This window comes from Carcharodon carcharias, chromosome 6 (genome assembly GCF_017639515.1).
Source record: "Carcharodon carcharias isolate sCarCar2 chromosome 6, sCarCar2.pri, whole genome shotgun sequence".
In the NCBI taxonomy this organism is placed as follows: domain Eukaryota; kingdom Metazoa; phylum Chordata; class Chondrichthyes; order Lamniformes; family Lamnidae; genus Carcharodon; species Carcharodon carcharias.
Window position 1 is genome coordinate 7,196,171 of NC_054472.1, and position 19,540 is coordinate 7,215,710.

Sequence of the window (19,540 nt, forward strand, 5' to 3'; positions counted from 1 at the left end):
GGACCCCTCTGGCCTGAGTACAGCTTTATTCCCAACGACTCCACCTGAATAGCATTGTGGACTTACAAAAGCAACCAGGAGAGAAAAGAAAACAAGTCTGCTCACTATGAAAATAAATCTCATCCAACCCTTAAACATCTGATTTTAAAAGCAGCTTATTATTTGTAACAGGCATCAAATGTCCCAACTATTCCTTCCAATAAAGCTCTATGATGATTTGTCATATCTAGGCTGTGTTATTTCCAGATTTTTCCTCATATCTGGAAGTTAGTAACTCTTGCTGGTTTGGTAATTGGAAAAAGGACTGGTGAGGCGGGGGGGTGGGGGGGGGGGGGGGGGGGTGGGGGGGAGGTTGCGGGGGTGGGGGGGTGGAGATGAGGAGAATTTTTTCACACAACGAGTTGTTGTGATTTGGAAGGCGCTGCCTGAAAGGGCGATGGAAGCAGATTCGACAGCAACTTTCAAAGAGAAGTGGATAAATATTTGAAAAGGAAAAATGTGCAGGGCTGTGGGGAAAGAGCAGTGGGGGTGGAGTGAATTGTTTCAAAGAGCCAGCACAGACACGATGGGACCAATGGTCTCTGTCTGAGCAGTGTGTTTCTCTGGCACCATGGACAATGGCAGCTCCCCAGTGCTTTCTTAATGCTCACGGTGTGAACCTAGACAGAGAACAATTGCAGCTTACTTTGCAATGGGATGGGGAGGGGAGTGAGTGCACCCCCATCAAACCCACTCCTGTTTCTACTGAAAATGTTTCCAGTGAAAGTGACTGGACAGTGATCAGCCACAGGAACACTTCGCTCATCTTTCCTCTCCCTAACCCTGGGACAGCTGAAACCAAACGTGCCCTTGTATGTTGAGGTGGGAAAGTCACTGCAGATCAAAGCTGTGGTCTGATTGGTCCCACACTGCTCATTTTCCACAATGTGAGTCAAATTACAGCACAGAAACAGGCCATTCGGCCCAACTGGTTCATGCTGGTGTTTATGCTCCACACCAACCTCCTCCCACCCTTCAACTCACCCTATCAGCAAATCCTGTATTCCTTTCTCCCTCCCTCAGGTACTTATCGAGCTTCCCCTGCGATTTATCGACACTATTCACATCCCTGTGGCAGTGAGTTCTACATTCTCACCACTCTCTGGGTAAAGACATTTCTTCTGAGTTCCCAATTAGATTTATTGATGATTATCTCATGCTTATGGTCATGGATATTTACGCTCCCCCACAGTGGAAACAGCTTCTTGATGTCTACCCTATCAAACCCTTCATCAAACCTCTAAGAGATCACCCCTCAGCCTTCTCTTTTCCAGAGTGAGACCCAGCCTGTTCAATCCTTTCTGACCAGCCCTGGCACCATGTTTGTAAATCTTATCAGCATCTTCTCCGGTGTCTGTCTATCCTATTACAATATTGTGCCGTGTGTTAAAAAAAAACCCTTTCCCCACTACCCTGTCCAATATGCCTCCCACATCCCCTCTTCCCCCAACCACCCCCCTCGCTGGTGCCTGCCAACCCAGCTCTTTTGAGATCCCAGACTTACCTGGGTTTGGGTGAATCCAACTCTTACTCCCGGGCTTCATGCAATACCGGCTGTGACCACCATCTTGGTGTGGTGCAGAGCTGCAGGTCTTTGATTGGCCAGCAGCTCTATGAGGTGGGTCTTCCTTCTGGAGACAGACAGAGGCCCTGCCTTATACTACTTAAAGGGCCATCGCCTTAAAAAAATTAAACAGGGTACCCGCATCATGGAAAACCTTGAAAACCCATGGAAAGAGGCCCAAAGTCAATGAAAAGTCATGGCATTTTGGGCGGAATTCTGACCTTCTCCAATGCTTTTCTAATGTCCACTCCCCCCCTCTGTAGTCACTTGCTTCACTTCACCTGAATCCAGTACAGGTAAATAGCTCGGTGAGCCCCAAATGCAGTTTTCATGGAGTACAACATTCTACAAAACCAGGTAGTCTGTTGAGAAATTGAAGTTACTGGATAACTGACATACAATGAAAGGCTCCAGTGTTTGTGTAAAGCTACAAATACTAGAGCTCATGATGTATTTGAAAGCAAAAATGATCATGAAATACTTCAAAAGGTTTTGGAATAGCATAGGAATTTAATGTCACTAATGGTGCAAGAACTCTGATTAAAGTGGGGGAGGGGGGTGGTGGTGGGGGTACGTGCGAGCCAGCCAAGTAGAGCTGGGCTCATCCCCGAAATTTACGCTGATGTGTGGGGAGCCCACTCACAGGTATAACCCAGCCCAAAGTATCGCTGTTGTGTGGAACAGGCTGAAAAGACCAGAGGCTCTCCATCTGTCTGTCATTGTTCATATGAGTAATCGCAATGTTATTTATTACAGAGGGATGAAAGTAATTGCCCTTCTCTTCCACATGCCTGCACTTGTTCTCAAGACAGCAAGGGACCAGCTGGACCCCTAGGACCTCCGGTAAGACACACTACTTGATTTGAAGAACTATAACTGGATAAAACACTTTAGTTTTGAAGCCAAAAACCGATCTTATTTGGCCTATCTTGTTTGTAAAGTTGTGGCCCATCTTTTTATTCACATTTGTCACATTATGTTTGTGTAGCCTCTCCTGAATGAAGTTGATCACGTCGGTGTGATCTTCTGCTTCATTAATGGAGGCATAGGGTACAAAAGCAAAGACGTCATGCTAAATCTTTGTAAATCACTGCTTAGACCCCAGCTGGAGGATTGAGTCCAATTCTGGTCACCGCACTTTGGGAAGGATATCAGGACCTTGGAGAGGGTGCAGAGGAGATTTACCAGATTAGCACCAGGAATGAGGGACTTCAGTTAATGTGGAGAGACTGGAGAAACTGGATTGTTCTCATTAGAGCAGAGAAGGTTAAAGGGGAGATTTGATAGAGGTGTTCATCACAATACCGGGAGTTGTTTCTTTCTAGTTTTGCAAGGACCCGACATATGATTGTGGGCACTTACGTCGAGTGAGATGAGACGTACTAGTATCCAGATGGAAACAAGTGACAGGAATTCTAGATCTCCAAATAAGAGAACAAACAATTGTGTTGGTTTGTTGTGTAGTGATTGTGGTGGCAGGGAGGGGGTCTTTATAGGGACTGGGGCTGAGAGATGCGGTTGCTGTGAGAGTGATCCACAATATGGGAGAATGATCTACAATATTAGAGCAGGTTTTCCAGTTGCTTAGAACAGTCAGATGTCTGTTCCCACTGATGCCCTTCCATTGACCCTGCACCCTCCGGGTCTGGACTGATCTCAGCTCTCACACTGGGATCCCACCCCATGCTTATATGATCAGACTATCAGGAAGGCTTGTGTCAATGAAAGACTGAACAGACTGGGTCTTTTCTCTTGAGAAAAGAGAAAACTGAGGGATGACCCCTGATTATGAAAGAGTTTGATAGGGTAGATGTAGAGAAGATTTTACCACTTGTGGGGGAGTTCAAAACAAGGGAGCCTATATATAAGATAATCATAATAAATCCAATTGGGAATTCAGGAGAAACTTCTTTACCCTGGGAGTGGTAAGAATGTGGAACTTGCGACCACACGGAGCGTTGAGGTGAATAGTGTTTAAGAGAAGCTTGTTAAGTACACAATGAGAAAGGATTTGAGGTATGTATCGATTGAGTTAGATGAAGTGAAGTCCTGAGGAGGCCCATGTGGTGCATAAACACAGCTAACTACCAGTTGGACCAATTGGCCTGTGTCTGTGCCGTAAGTTCTAGGTAATATCGTTCTTCTTTCTGATCATGTTTACTGCCCTATTATGATATTTCAAACATTATGTTGCAAACTAATCTTTTTTGAAGCACAAAGTTATAGGTTGTTGATGAGTAGTGTTGAGTTACATGTCTTGACTCAGTCCAGGAGAATAGACAGTAGAAACATGACATGAGTATATAGGAATGTTGAAGAGGCTACTTGTCACCTATCAGCCAATTGTCAGACAGTAATCCCATCCAAATACTTGAAATAGCACAAAGGATAGTGTGAGCAAAGCTTTAACAATTTATGCTTGCCATCTGGATCTTTCAGTTGGATCTTAGTGTCTTCACATTACTGTTAATACCTTTTTTATATAAAAAATATTCACTTTTGTTATTTTTTGGTTCTGCTGCATCACATTACAATTCAAGGAATGTGACTTCATGTGCAGTCCAACCAGGATATCTGGGATATTAAATATACTAAGAATGTTTCTGCTGCATGTTTGACTAACAGCCTGTTAGTGAAGGAAGAGACCTTTACTCAGTTTTAGATTTATTCACAAAGTGAAATATTGCAACATTCGCTCCTATTCTCTAACCCACCATTGAGGTCAATAAGTGTTTCTTTATACTTTCTTTGACTGCTGGCATACAAATTGTGCACTAGTAAATACCCGATACAGCCCTCCACCTGGATGCACTTAACCTTAGCTTATTCAGTTACCACAGCATAGTGGTGGGTTTACATATCAGGTGTTGGCATCAGCTACAGAACGTATTTGGTTTCCCCATCTGTTGACAGCTCTGCCTCAGTTGGTTAGCACTCTTGCCTCTGAGTCAGAACATTGTGGGTTCAAGTCCTACTCTAGCAATTTTGACACAAAATCTAGACTGATACCCCCAGTGCAGTACTGAGGGAGTGCTACATGGTCGGTGGTGATATCCTTTGGATGAAACGTTAAACGATGCCCCGTCTGACCTCTTGGATGTAAATGATCCCATGTCACTATTTTGAAGAAGGGCAGGGAAGTTCTCCCCAGTGTCCTGGCCAATGTCCAACTTTGAAACAGACTAACTGGTCATTGGTCACATTGCTGTTTGTGAGATCTTGCTGTGCTCAAATTGGCTGCTGTGTTTCCTAGCTGCTGCATCACGTCAGTGTCTTTAATTCAAAAGTGCTTCATTGGATGTGAAGTGCTTTGAGATGTCCAAAGGTTTTGAAAGGTGCTATGGAAATGCAAGCTCTTCTTAATCCCCATTTAAAAAAAGAGCAGATACTTGGAGATTCTACCCACCATGCCCAATGTACGCTGTCCTGTGCCATGAATGCAAGAGTGGAAAATGAACTGTTATGAAGTGTTGCTCTCTATGCTCCACCCCTCTCTGTGAAGGTGGAAAGCCCTGATATGGGCCATTCAGCAAGTGTGACAGGCAAACTCCTGTGTTATGCACCCATTAAATTTAATACTGCCTCTGTGAGTCAGAGCCTGAAGCCCATTCAGCAGGAGCTGATATTGACAAGTCACTACAGTGAAGTGAAAGACCCACAAACTCTCCTCCTGTCAGCCCACAATGTTACAAAGCACACAGTGCCAAGTCACTGCTGCTTCTACCCATGACATGTTATCGTTCCGCACCCTTCTATCTATGAAAGATGACAGACACACAGCAAACAATTCATTTCAGTTGGGGTGTTTTCCGATGGCAAATCTTCACTGATGGCTGAAGAGACCAATCCTTGAGAGGCAGGTTTAGCCACAAGTGCCACACATGAAGCTTCTGAGTGTCAGGGTTGTTGTTTTTGGTGTTGGGGTCTGTGGCCAAGCTGTGGTAGCCACTGGAGATCGGGATGGTGCTTGCCAGTAAAATACTAGATATGCACAGCAGGCCCAACTACATATGATTACATAGGTTACACTGCAGGCCGTAAAAATGCAAACAAAGCACTGGGACCTGTTTCAAGATGGATGGAATGAAAAGCAGAGAGGTTATGTCAAGCTTGTATAGAACCTTGGTTAAATCACACAGAGTTACGGTGAGCAGTTCTAGTCTCCGTATTATAAAAAGGATGTAGAGGCACCTGAGATGATGCGAAATAGATTTACAAGTATGATACCTGAACTGAGAGACTATGCCCATCAGGAAAGACGGAACAGGCTGGGCCTCTTTTCTCTGGAAAAGCAAAGGCTGATGGGTAACCCGACAGAGTCTTTAAAATTAAGAAAGGTTTTGACAGGGTAAACATGAAGAGGGTGTTTTCACTTGTGGGGGCGAGATTGGAACCAAGGGCCATTAATATAAGATAGTTAATCCTAAATCCAACAGAGTGGTGAGAGTGTGGAGCTTATTACCACAGGGAGTGGTTGAGGTGAATAGTGCAGATCATTGTTTTTCATCGCAAGGCTTGTGAGCCAGTGGTGGCTCCCACCCTCACTAAGTGCGACTCCCCGACTCTCCCTTTCCTGTAATATCGTTGAGCGCCACGGGGTTTGTTTTAACGTTGCTTCCCGTGCTACTGGCGTGGCGCCACTTTGGAGCAGCCTCTTGCCGACCCCTGACCTCTGAGTTGTGACCTACGAGTTGCGACAGGATCGTGAACGGGAAAGCAAGTCCGGGAGAGGGAAACGGCCAGTGGGTGAGTCAGGGCCTGAGGGGTTCTGCGAGAGGGTGGGTCAGGGAGGGGGAAGAGGCCACAACTCGAAGGTCGGGCAGGTGGGGGGGAGACCACAATACTGAGGGCTGGGCAGGAGGATAAGTTTAAAAATGTAGGAATATAGCAATATTGCAACTTAGAGGGCATATTAATTTAATATTTGTTTTTTTTCTGATAAGGAAGTTCCTACAGAGCCTAACATTGAATCCTGTGGGAACCAATGATTCACTTAAAGTGGTTTCACTTAAAAGTTGTGATTTTCAGGAATGCAGCCACAACTTTAAATAAATAAATGTGTATTTATTTTTAAGTATAATGTGTGATTTTGTTTTAGTTTACATGTGTGGCACTGTAACATTACATCATGAAGGAGTAGTAAGCAACGATAATTGAGTCAAGTAGTCGATATGGCTCTCACACTGCAGGTTTTTTTGTGAAAGCGGCCCTTGCTTGAAAAATAGTGAAGATCGCTGACATAGATACATTTACGGGGAGCTGGATAAACACATGAGGGAGAAAGGAATAGAAGGGTATGCTAATAGGGCGAGGTGAAAAGGGGTGGGAGGGGGCTCATGTGGAGCAGAATCACCAGCAGGGAGGAGATGGGCCAAATGGCCTGTTTTTGTACTGTAACTATTTTGTCATTTGAAAAATAATGTTGACGAGCAGGCTGTGTACTTCCAGCATTTTGTGTTTTTAATTTCACATCTGCAGTTTCTTATATGGACACATGCATGGCACATATTTGCTGAGTGATCACTTTAATGTGTATTTTACAGGGTGGTCCAGGTTTGAGAGGCCCGAGAGGAGTGAAAGGAGAACCAGGTCAAAGGGTAAGAGATCCCTTTATAAATCTACTAGAAATCCGTGAAATCAATCGAGGAAATGTTTCAATTTTTCCCTTTTTACAAAAAAAACCACATCATCAAAAGCGGAGAGCGAATGTTTGACAGAAAGGCTGTCCTCTAGCGGGTAAATATTGCTCTCCTGTCACAGGCATGATATCAGAGTGCTCAACTTTACTGTGCCCTTCAGTTCCTGGGGATTAATTTTATTGATGACTGAATTCCATGTCCAGATCTCTTTTTGTGCTCAGCACCAAGAGGTTAGCATTACAGTATACACAATAACGGTAGCCTTCAACGATTATGTCACATTGCTCACTTGTATCTGTTAAGTCTCCTCTTATCTTGTGACAGGGACCTGAAGGGCTCCGTGGTGAGATTGGACCCACTGGCCTGCAAGGGCAACCTGGACCCCAGGGACCAAGTGGACTTTCAATTCAGGGACTGCCGGTGGGTTCATCTTGTTTCTCCATCTGGGAATAGGCCGCACAGCAACACTTGCATGAAATCAGCTTGATGTTCACTGAGGGTTTTTGATGCTTCTTCCCTTATTGAAGCTGATTGGACTGGATGTTGGACTTGGTCTTTGGACAGTATACCAGAATGGGCATATAGCCAATTGGGCTCGTAGGGACTCTGGTTGGTGGTGAAACTGGCTGATAGGTTGGAATTTTCCAGCCCCTCACGCCAGTGGGATCTTCCTGTCCAGCCAATGTGAGCGGAGATTTCAGTGGTTCCCTGGCCCCACTTTGGGGGATCTCACTGTGGGGGGTCTGGAAAATTCCAGTCATAGCATGTTGGACTTCATAGAAAATCAAGCTTTTGGTTTAACAGGCTTGTAGTGAATCAGGCTTTTGGTTTAATAGGCTTGTAGTGAATCAAGCTCGGAGTTTAAAGATCTTTCAGCCAATCTGACTCATAGCCAAAGGGCCACGCAGCACATCCAGCTCGCAGCCAATCGGCTCTCAGCCAGTCAGCTTTGTAGCCAATTGGGCTCGCAGCCAATCGAACTCCTGGCCAACCAAGTTCCCAGTGCATCAAGGCCACAGTGACTCACAAGCCTGCTTTACTCAATGCCTGATTCTCTTATCCATTGTAAAGAAGATTGAGGTGGGGGTGGGTGTAAATGGGGACCGTTGGTTTGTGATGAGCCTGATTTGACATTACTGGGCAATTTCACCCCAGTTATTCCCTTCCTTTCTTTACAGCTGCTGCTACAGCGGTGGGTTTTTTACTGTGTTGTGCTGCACAGAATGAAATTACGAATGGTTCTTTGTAAAAACGTTTACAATTTCACTGGAAATAACATTGGGAGTAAATTTCCACCTATATACAGCTGCAAGTTTATGTCTGAAATGTGTCTTTATCAATTCTGTTAGGGCAGCATTGGTGAAAAGGGTGAGAAAGGAGATATCGGACCCCTTGGTCACCAGGTATGCAGTTAATTTGATAATAGAGTCCTGTAGCAATTTAGAAATATTATTTATTAATATAGGTAATTTGGTTCATATTCTGTAATTGGGCAGTTATTCCATTTAAGTAACTTGCATCATGTTAAAACTTTATTTCAGCATTTTTAAAGCAGTTTGATTCAGGAGGTGTATATTTCTGCGAGAATCTGTTTGATAAGAAAGAACAAGTGTGTTTCAGCCTTTAGACACTGTCTTTTCAGAATTTCATAGCTGAGGGCATTCCTCTGTCAGATGGGAAATATTGCTAGTCTCATCACGCCGAACTGCTGTCACAACAAATATTCCTTTAATTTGATTTAATTATTGCAAATGTGTAAAGCTGCAAGCTGGGAAATGTGAGTGTGATCTCTGCTTGTAGTCAAGCTTCTAGACTTTTCTACAATCACTTATCTTTGAATGTAGTAGCTTGTGCTTTGTACAAGTGGCAGGACTCCAGTGTCTTGCCTACATGCATGTCAAAAACTCTAACAGCTATTGCAGCTAAACCTTATTCAAGTCTTCATGCAGTATTAAGATGGGCACAGTTCCAGCAAAGCAATATTTCAAAGTCAGAAGGTTGTGGGTTCAAGTCCCACTTTGAGCACAAAGTCCAGACTGATCCTCACAATGCAGTACAGAGGGAGTGTGGTCTCTCTGACGAGCGGTTAAACTGAGGGCACACCTGCCCCCTCAAGTTGATGAAATAGACCCCACGGCATTATTTTTGAAGAAGAGCAGGGGAGTTTTTAACCAGTGCGCTGACCAATATTTATCCCCCTATGAAAAGCTGATCTGGCCACTTATTTCTTTGCTGTTTGTGGGAGCTTGCTGCGCGCAAATTGGCTGTGGCGTTTCCAAGGTTACAGCAGTGGCTACTCTGCAAAAAGTGCTTCATTGTCTGCCTGGAATAATTCCTGAGGTTGTGAAAGTCTTTCTGTGTTTTTTTGAAATATGCTCAGCACCTTGGTGCTGCAGACACCATCCTATTTACATGTGAATTACTGGTAACAGAGAAAGGGCTACACATTCACAAGACGGTTTAAAAGTTTTCGGGATGGGGGTAAGAGGAAGGCCCAACAGGTTGGTCGCGTATAGACTCCATTTCAAATACCCAGAGTCAGCACTAAGCACTCCCACGCCAGTTGGAGTTGTTTCCTGATGATGGTAACTCAGCTTCATCCCAGGAGAGATCCAGAAATGTTCCCAATGGAAGCTGGATTCAGACTTCCCAAACTCATCTCTGATCTCCAGCAAAATTAGGAGCTTCCTGTTCCAGTGTAAGGGTTGGATTACAGCAATGGATGCCAGAAATTCGAGGATACCCAGGAGAAAGAAAGAGCTTGCTTATACGTAGGAATGGAGCACACCCCAACGTGCTTCATAGCCAACAAAGTATTTTTGAAGTGTGGTCACTGTTGTGATGTAGGAAACGCACCAGCCAAGTTGCACACAGCAAGATCCCACACACACAGCAATGTGGTAACAACCCAATCACCTGCTTTTTAATGGTGTTGGTCGAGTATCAGTACTGGCCAAGAAACCGGGGACAGCTCCCTGCTTTTCTTCAATGTAGTGCTATGAAATCTACACCCAACTGAGAGAGCAGACAGGGCCTCGGTCTAACGTCTCACCTCTGACAGTGCAGCACTCCCTCTGTACTGAATCATAGGATGGTTACAGCTCTCAAGAAGGCCATTCGGTCTGTCATGCCCATGCTGCCTCTCTTCAAGGGCAAATCACCTGGTCCCGCTTTCCCGCCTTTTTTCTATGGCCCTGTAAATGTTTTCTCTTCGTAGAGATTGGGAGTGTCAGTCTAGATATTGTGCTCAAGTCCTGGAGTAGGACTCAATCCCACAACCTTCTGACTCCAAGGTGAGAATGCCACCCACTGAGTAATGGGTGACACTGAGCTCACAACATTTGGCAACAGCGTCTAATTTTTTCCCTTTTTCACATGTCTAGGGGATCCCAGGAGGGCAAGGAAGACCAGGACGTGATGGCTCAGCAGGTCAAAGGGTAAGATTCAGGAAGCACTTAGAATTCTCTCAAGATAATTTTCAAAGCCAACATTGAAGACCACGCAAGATTTGAGTAGCACAATGGATATGTTCCTGATCTCGATTGCTGGCCAATCATTATAGGAATATACTACAAGAACCCTTCATGCAGCACAACTTTGAAAACATTGCAGGTGAAATCCAACTTTGGGAGGCAGCACAAGCCAAATTTTCATTGAAAGTGACTGGGAAAGAGAACAGGGCGGAGTGAAAAACAGGCAGCTGATTGGCTATTGCCTATCATGTGCTGTCGCTCAAGTTGAATTTGACCCTGTGCAGTTTTGTCCTGAACTTGATATCATTGATTAGTGCTTTCAGATTTTAATAAGATAACACTTTTTCTGTATAGTATTCAGGTACAAAATTAACTCATCACTAACGAAATGCAACAGTGACTAAATTTAGTGGTCTTCCCAATCAGATAAGGTTTTAGAATGTTTTATTGACTCCATATGAATCATTGTGGCTATCCCTAAAATATCATTAACATGGAACCGCACCATGGTACCTTTTAAAAATTAGAATAGAAACTATTGATGATTATTTTTGAAGGATGAAACTCAGCAGGAGGTCTAATCCTCAGCTGTGTATTTTTTTAATACATTCTTGGGGTGTGGGGGTCGCTGGCTGGGCCAGCATTTATTGCCCATCCCTAATTGCCCTTGAGAAGGTGGTGGTGAGCTGCCTTCTTGAGCCGCTGCAGCCCCTGTGGTGTAGGTACATCCACCGTGCTGTTGGGGAGGGAGCTCCAGAATTTTAAGTGATGGCATTAGATTTCTAAGTTGGAATGGAGTCTGACTCAGAGGGGAACTTGCAAGGTGGTGGTGTTCCCATGCACACGCTGCCCTTGTCCTTCGAGGTGGTGGAGGTCACTGGTTTGGAAGATCCTGTTAAAGGAGCAGCAGTGTGCTGGAAACATTGTGACGCATTCAACCTTTAAAAATTAAAGCATCCTTTGGAGCTGTTGAGAAAGTGATCGACCTGTCAGGAGGACATTAATGTTGTTACAAGTTGATATTTTTTTCAAGTAATATGCACTTCAAACAAAAAAAATCAATGCAGTTCTTCATTTTTCAGATACAATTGTTACAGGATATGGACCATTGGGTCTAATCCTGAAGTATTTCTTTAACATTCTACAATCTACTGAGTTCTTCACCCCCAACCCCCAACACTTCCAATAGAATAGTTGTACTTAAATGCTGATCCAGGGGGTCTGCTTAAGAAGGATTAATGAACTCTGGAGTTAAATTAAGAACAATAGATACGGTTGTTGACTTCAGTTCATTCACCAATCTTGTGCATGGTCATGGAATTTCCTGATGCTGGTCAGGTTGCACTGACTCTTCCCAGTTTCCTGATGATTGGATTAACATCCATCCTTCGAACAGATATCTTCTCTGGATTTCTCTGAGCTATCAGAAAGAAAAGACACGCTAAAGTGAATGATACTGCTTTATCAACAATTTGATTTTATAGAAGGAGTGATAAGGGTCATGTGATTGGTCAGCATATTCCAAGCCAGCCGAATGGTGATAGAATGTGGGTTTGAAATCTGTATAATCAGAAATTGGGAAGGGGTGCCTGATCCAATATCGCTCACTTTATACCATCGGCAAAAGTTTAAAATCTTCCTGTTCCCCACACCACCCCCCCGACAACGTCCCTTCCATGTTTTCTCAACAACCGGCATTTATATAGCACTTTCAACATAATCAAATGTCCCAAAACGCTTCACAGGAGCGTTATCAAACAGAATTTGGCATCATATCACAGAAGGCGACCAAAAGCTTGATCAAACATATAGGTTTTTAAGGAGTGTCTCAAAGAGAGAGAGGGTGTTTGAGAGGTTTATGGAGGGAATTCTAGAAGGGCCCAGGCAGCTGAAGGCACGGTCGCCAATGGTGGAGTGATTAAAATCGGGGATGCTCGAGAGGCCAGAATTAAAGGAACACAGAGGTCTCAGAGGGTTGTGAGACTGGAGGAGATTACGGAGATAGAGAGGCACGAGGCCATGAAGAGATTTGAAAACAGGATAAAGACTTTAGACTCGAGACGTTGCTTAATCAGGAGCCAAGCTAGGTCAGCGAGCGCAGGGGTGATGTCTGAACAGGACTTGGTGTGAGTTAGGGCGCAGGCAGCAGAGTTTTGGATGAACTCAGGTTTACAGCAGGTAGAACGGTGAAGGTCAGTCAGCAGAATATTGGAATGGTCAAGTCTGGAGGTAAGAGATGAGGGATGGATGAGAATTTCAACAGCAGATTTTATTTGTCTGGTCCTCGGGAATCATTCTGATAAAGAGTGTGAGACACCTTGTTTCCTCACTAATCTTGCTGTTGACCAGGCCACGTGAGAGTTATGTGTTAACTATTGAATCTTAATGTCATTCAGGACAGAAGGGCTCCTAATTGGTTGGCCCTCACAAGCTTTGCTTGCTTTCTTCTGGGGAGTCACCAGAATTGGGTGAGGAGGGTGTGGCTAGCTTAGAGAGGGGGGCAAGGGGGTGGAGGTGGTGGGTTTTGGAGAGTAGGGTGGGAAGGAAGGAAGGGTACTACCTTAGTGGGGCTGCACACCACCCCCCCCCACCCCCAACCCCTCCAAACCTAGGTCCGTAAAGGGCAGTCCCGGAAGATAGAACCCCCACCTTCCTTCCCGCCATTTAAAAAATATTTTTTAAGAAACAGGCTGCCCACTCCTACCCACCTGCCCACACCAACTGTATTATGGTGTGGGCGGTGTATTCTGGGGGTCAGTTGGCTTATTAATAAGCACATTTGACCTTTAATTATGTATTTACACGTGGCAGCCGATTTCGGGGCCTGCCCATCTACTGTGTTATGAGGGGTGAGCTCAGGGTTGGGCAGGAAGGTGGTGAGGTGGACATTCACCCTATTTTACTGCCCCCCCCCCCCCACCACCTAAAAACATGCTTGGCGGGGGCACATAAAATCCAGCCCAGTGTGTTGGACAAATCTACCATGTCCTGATATAAACGAACCAGCTTGCTACAGCTGCCCAAGAATTCTCATTGATCGTCTGTTATAACGGAGAGGGAACAGGGTTCTGGTGCCCATATATAACACTTAGAAATGTTGCATAACATAATGTAATGCAATACTGGGAGGTCAGCCATTGTAGGAGGGTAGATTTTAGGAATCTGCTCTCCCAGGCATGGAAATCCATGTACTGGGAATGTTGGGAATTATGGAACATCATTCAGCAGACGACACAATGCTCTGTCTATTAACATTAATGACTTGCTGAGGACCGCTGAGCATCGAGCTAAATTCCTGGTTTCAAGTGAGTTCCAGCCCCACCCCTGAGGCTTGAGCACATGATTCCTCACGTGGATCCTCCCCCAGTGCGTTACAGAGGGAATGCTGCGCTGGCAGAGGTGTCGCCTTTTGGACGAGAAATTAAAACCAATGACTCGGCTCTCCTCTCAGGTGGACATAAAGATCCCATGGCCCTACTTTGAAGAAGTGCAGTGGTGAATCTTTACCGCCGTCCTAGCCAAAATTTATCCTGTAACCAACATTGCCAATATCTGGTCAGGATCCCATTGCTGTTGGTGGGATTTTGCTGTGCACAAAATTGGCTGCAGCGTTTCCCACATTTATAGCAGTGGCTGCCCTTCAAAAAGCACTTCATTGGCTGTGAAGTGCATTGGGACATCCCAAAGGTGCTATACAAATGCAAGTTCTTCCGTTTAATGCTCTTCTCCAGAAAATGAGTGAACAGCCCATGTCCAGGAACATGTGTGTGCAGTGTGTGTGTGTGTGCAGTGTGTGTGTGTGCGCAGTGTGTGTGTGTGCGCAGTGTGTGTGTGCGCAGTGTGTGTGTGCAGTGTGTGTGTGCGCAGTGTGTGTGTGCGTGTGTGTGTATGCAGTGTGTGCAGTGTGAATGCGTGTGTGCGCGCAGTGTGTGTGCGCGCAGTGTGTGTGTGCAGTGTGTGTGTGCAGTGTGTGTGTGCGCAGTGTGTGTGTGCGCAGTGTGTGTGTGTGCAGTGTGTGTGTGCGTGTGTGTGTGTGCGCAGTGTGTGTGTGTGCAGTGTGTGTCTGCGTGTGTGTGTGTGTGCAGTGTGTGTGTGCTCAGTGTGTGTGTGCATTGTGTGTGTGCGCAGTGTGTGTGTGTGCAGTGTGTGTGTGCAGTGTGTGCAGTGTGTATGCGTGTGTATGCGCAGTGTGTGTGTGTGCAGTGTGTGCAGTGTGTATGCGTGTGTATGCGCAGTGTGTGTGTGCAGTGTGTGTATGCGTGTGTGTGTGCAGTGTGCAGTGTGTATGCGTGTGTGTGCGCGTGTGTGTGCAGTGTGTATGCATGTGTGTGCGCGTGTGCAGTGTGTATGCAGTGTGTGCAGTGTGTATGCGTGTGTGTGCGCGTGTGTTTGTGTGCGTGTGTGTGTGTGTGTAAAAATATATTTTAGCAAACAAAACAATAGTCTCACTTGCTTGAATCACCAAATAACCTGTGCAATCAACTTTTGATCCAGGGTCCTGTTGGTAAAGATGGTCCTATAGGTGTACCTGGACCAGCTGGGCCGGTGGTGAGTACATTTTCATGCTGCCCTTTCCTGTAGCAAGATTTTGGTGTTTAACAATGTCAATTTTTCAGGGTCGAAGAGGTACAGAGGGTCCAGTTGGACCAACTGGGTTTCCAGGTAGGAGGGTAAGTTTTTTTTTGCATAGCTAAGAAATGTTGCTGGAAAAATCCCAGGAATCTTATTCGCCATTTTCATTCCACCTTTCAAGTGCAGTTGCTTTTGTACCTGATTGACCGCAGGAGCTGCATAATCGGGGCTGCTACTTTTTGAGCGTGTGAATCACTGGGAACTGAGTTTTATTTTACATTGTCAAATGCGTTCTTTCACCCAGAACGTGCCCTTCATTAAGTGGAGTGAAGTTATTTGATTATTTTATGCCAGGATGTTTTCTGGTTGTAGCTTCAGCTATTTGGATTGCACACACTGTCAAAGCACGCTTTCAACACTGTGGCCAGAAACAAGTGCAGGCCCGGAAAAACGCTCACACAGACGAACTGGCCTCCCAAACTGAATCCTCTTAATTGTTCACTCCCTTCAATAATTACTCTGATTATTCTTAAATGTTCCCCATATTGTCTCCTTTGGCAATCCATTTCAAGAAGGAGTCAGGTATAGCTCTTGGGGCAAAAGGGATCAAAGGATATGAGGAGAAAGTGGGAGCAGGCTATTGAGTTGGATGATCAGCCATGATCATAATGAATGGCGGAGCAGGCTCGAAGGGCCGAATGGCCTACTCCTGCTCCTATATTCTATGTTTCTATAAGTTCACCACTATCTGCAATAGTTGGTTAAATATAACTTGTCCGTCTATCTACCTTCCCTCTTCTTGAGCCCATGCTATGTTACCCCTTTTTAAAGATTGGCGATGCATTGACTATATTCTTCAATCCTCGGGGACTCTTCTTTGTAATCATCCCCTGGTGGAGGAGATGATGGCGTATTGGTAATGTGACTTTACTAGTAATTCAGGGGGATAAAATTAATGCTCTGGGGTCATGGGTTCAAATCCCACCAGAGCAGCTGGTGGAATTTAAATTCAGTTAATAAATCTGGGATATGAAGCTAATCTCAGGGATAGTGACCAACTATCATTGATTGTCATAAAAACCCATCTGGTTCACTAATGTCCTTTAGGGAAGGAAATCTGCTGTCCTTACCTGGTCTGGCCCACAGGTGACTCCAGACTCATAGCAATTTAGTTGACTTTTAATTGACAAATGCTGGCCTTGCCAGTGATGCCCACATCCCACAGAAGGAAAAAACTAAATCACCAGTTACATCTTTAAGTGTTTTTTGCATGAAGTTGACTCTGAGAGAGCTTGAGGCACTAAGAGGCTGTTTTCCCCTGACTGGAGGGTTCAGAACCAGGGGTCAGAATCTCAGAATAAGGGTTCGGCCATTTAGGACTGAGTTGAGGAAAAAATGTCTTCATTCAGAGGATTGAATCTTTGGAATTCTCTACCCCATAGAGCTGTGCATGCCCAATCCTTGAGTGTATTCAAGACTGAGGCTGATAGCTCTTTGGACTCTAAGGGAATCGAGGGATATGGGGAGCGGGCAGGAAAGTGGAGTTGAGGCCATAGGTCAGCCATTATCTTACTAAATGGCAGAGTACGTTCAAGGGGCCGAGTGGCCAACTCCTGCTCCTATTTCCTCCATCCTTAATGTTATCTTGCTGGTGTGTGAACTTACTCTCAGGGCACAGGAGTTAGGAGTTGCCTGTTAACACATTCTGAAGCTTTTACATGACCAGAGGACAAATGCTACAAATTACAGCTTGTGCATTTGCAGCTACATTAATTGGGACCAAAGGCCTTTGAACTTAACCCGTTAGAGGGTCTGGACAATTTCTGTGAAAATATCAGGTTACTGTGATGAAGTAGAGAATTCCACAAATGAACAACACAACCAAATTTGCGATGGTGCAGTTTCTCTGGTATTATACAGAACCGTTGCTGGCACTCTATGTGAGAGGTTGGAGCAGGAGTCTACCATTTGGCCACTTGTGCTTGCTCTGCCATTAAGTAAGATCTACCTCAGCTCCACCTCCCTGCACCCTCCCCATATCAGTTAGCTTCCTTAGTACCCAAAAATCAACCTCTATCTTGAATATACTGAATGTCTGAGAATCCACAACCCTCTGGGATGGAGTATTCCAAAGATGCACAACTTTTTGAGTGAAGAAATTTCTCCTCATCTCACTCCTAAATGGCTGACTCCTTATCCCAAGACTGTGACCCCACGTTCTAGATTTCCCAGCCAGGGGAAACATTTTCTTAGCATCTACCGGTTGGCATATTGCACCGTTAGCTTGTCAAGTCCCTTAGAGTTTTATGGTTCAGTTAGATTTCCTCTTATTCTTCTAAACCCCAGAAAATATGGGTCTAGGCTGCGCGGTCTCTCCTCATAACCCAACCCTCTCATTCCAGGAACCAGCCTGGCGCTATGTAGCATGATCTAAGACTGTTCACCATGTCATACTGATAGGCTAAGCACCATGTTGTTTAGATGGAACCACTGTTACGCTGCTGTGAGTGCCATAATGATATAAAAGCACTAATTGGTCATAAGAGGTTGGGGGTAAACACGTTGTGGGTTCATTTATTAACTCTAGGCACATGTCCTCAAGCTCTCTGTCCATGTATAACTGTTCACATCAGAGATCCGTGGCTGCATGCTTGTGGTCCGCCCCAGGCCAAAATGAAACCGAGGCTGGATCACATGACACACTTGCTGCCATCCCTTAAAAGCATATTACAAAACTACCTTGTCAAGTCCCTTAGAATTTTATATGTTTCAATGAGATTTCCTCTTATATTTCCAAACTCCAGGAAATATAGGCCTAGTCTACTCAATCTTTCTTCATAAGATAATCCCCTCATCCCAGGAACCAGCCTAGTGAATCTTCCTTGCATTCCCTCTAGGGCAAGTATGTCCTTCCTTAGAAAATTACACACACTAGTCCAAGTGCAGCCAATACCCTTCATTTGACTTATCACTTTTGCCTTTACCATGCCAAAGGTCTTTAGAAAATTGGAATTAATATCTCCAGTGTCCCCTCCTTCAGTATTCAGGGGTTTACAATCTGAAGTTGGAAATTTTCCTCTTTCTCTAGTAACTTTTTAAATAATTCTTTTTCAAATATTTATCAGTGTTGAACTCTATCGCACCTTCTATGAGGGATCTTAGAGTCCCACTTTCACTTTTAACTTGTAAAAAAACTGGATTTATAGTCCCTATTCACCAGTGTCAATCTAAAAGTAGCAGCCCTGTGTGTAACAGAGCAGAGTTGGCCTGATTAACATGATTGGCTGAAAACTTCCCTATTGGTTAAAAATCAGACACTGTTCACCAATTAGAAAATTATTGAACTGTTGACCAAAAACTTGGCGGAACAAGTGAAGAAAATTATTTAGAAATTATAGTGAAAAGTTCAATTGAACCATTTTATTGTAACATTTTATGGATCAGATGATCAAAGGTGTGAGATGAATGAAAGTTATTATTAAAAGTTAGCTAATATGTCTTAAAGTGGCATGTTAGAAAGTAGTATGTAACTCCAGTTATGGTAACTAGAATCCCTGTCCCTGTTTTAATGCAGAGACTTTGGATGTTTAAAGTTATTTGCCAACATTTACCATCATTGAGCTACCTCACTGCTTTTTCCAGTGACTCCATTTCATCACACGTTTCCTAACCATATATAGTTTTACATAAGCCACTGAGAGCTAAATACAGAGAATCCCTCAGTGCTTTACACACCTGGAGCCTGCCTCTGCCAGGCACTAGCCAAAGAAATGAAGATTGGGGGTTATGATGACTTGCGGGCAGCTTTTTAAAAATTCATTCATGGGATGTGGGCTTCGCTGGCTGAGTCAGCATTTATTGCCCATCCCTAATTGCCCCTTGAGAAGGTGGTGGTGAGCTGCCTTCTTGAACCGCTGCAGTCCATGTGGTGTAGGTACACCCACAGTGCTGTTAGGGAGGGAGTTCCAGGATTTTGACCCTGCAACAGTGAAAGAACGGTGATATATATCCAAGTCAGGATGGTGAGTGGCTTGGAGGGGAACTTCCAGGCGCTGGTGTTCCCCATGTGTCTGCTGCCCTTGTCCTTCTAGATGGTAGTGGTCATGGGTTTGGAAAGTGCTTGGTGAGTTTCTGCAGTGCATCTTGTAGATGGTACACATATTGGACCATATTGCCCATAATCACAATGGTCCCCGCTCAGAAGAGTCTTAACGTTCTCATGCCACTTTTGTCTGTCACTTGCTACATAAAAG

The 19,540-nt window shown here is 44.7% G+C and overlaps 1 protein-coding gene across 8 annotated transcripts in view; it reads left to right on the forward strand.

The window, feature by feature from the left end:
- Positions 1-19,540, forward strand: part of col14a1a (collagen, type XIV, alpha 1a) — a 220,022-nt gene that overhangs the window by 174,398 nt on the left and 26,084 nt on the right. For 7 of the 8 annotated variants that reach the window (XM_041190009.1, XM_041190012.1, XM_041190014.1 and 4 more), the window contains 6 exons: positions 2,360-2,446; positions 7,147-7,200; positions 7,567-7,662; positions 8,592-8,645; positions 10,626-10,679; positions 15,210-15,263. In XM_041190009.1, coding sequence (XP_041045943.1) covers positions 2,360-2,446; positions 7,147-7,200; positions 7,567-7,662; positions 8,592-8,645; positions 10,626-10,679; positions 15,210-15,263 — 399 coding nt within the window. Of the gene's footprint in view, positions 1-2,359; positions 2,447-7,146; positions 7,201-7,566; positions 7,663-8,591; positions 8,646-10,625; positions 10,680-15,209; positions 15,264-15,331; positions 15,386-19,540 lie in introns of all 8 variants that reach the window. The other variant, XM_041190011.1, reaches the window with a different exon arrangement.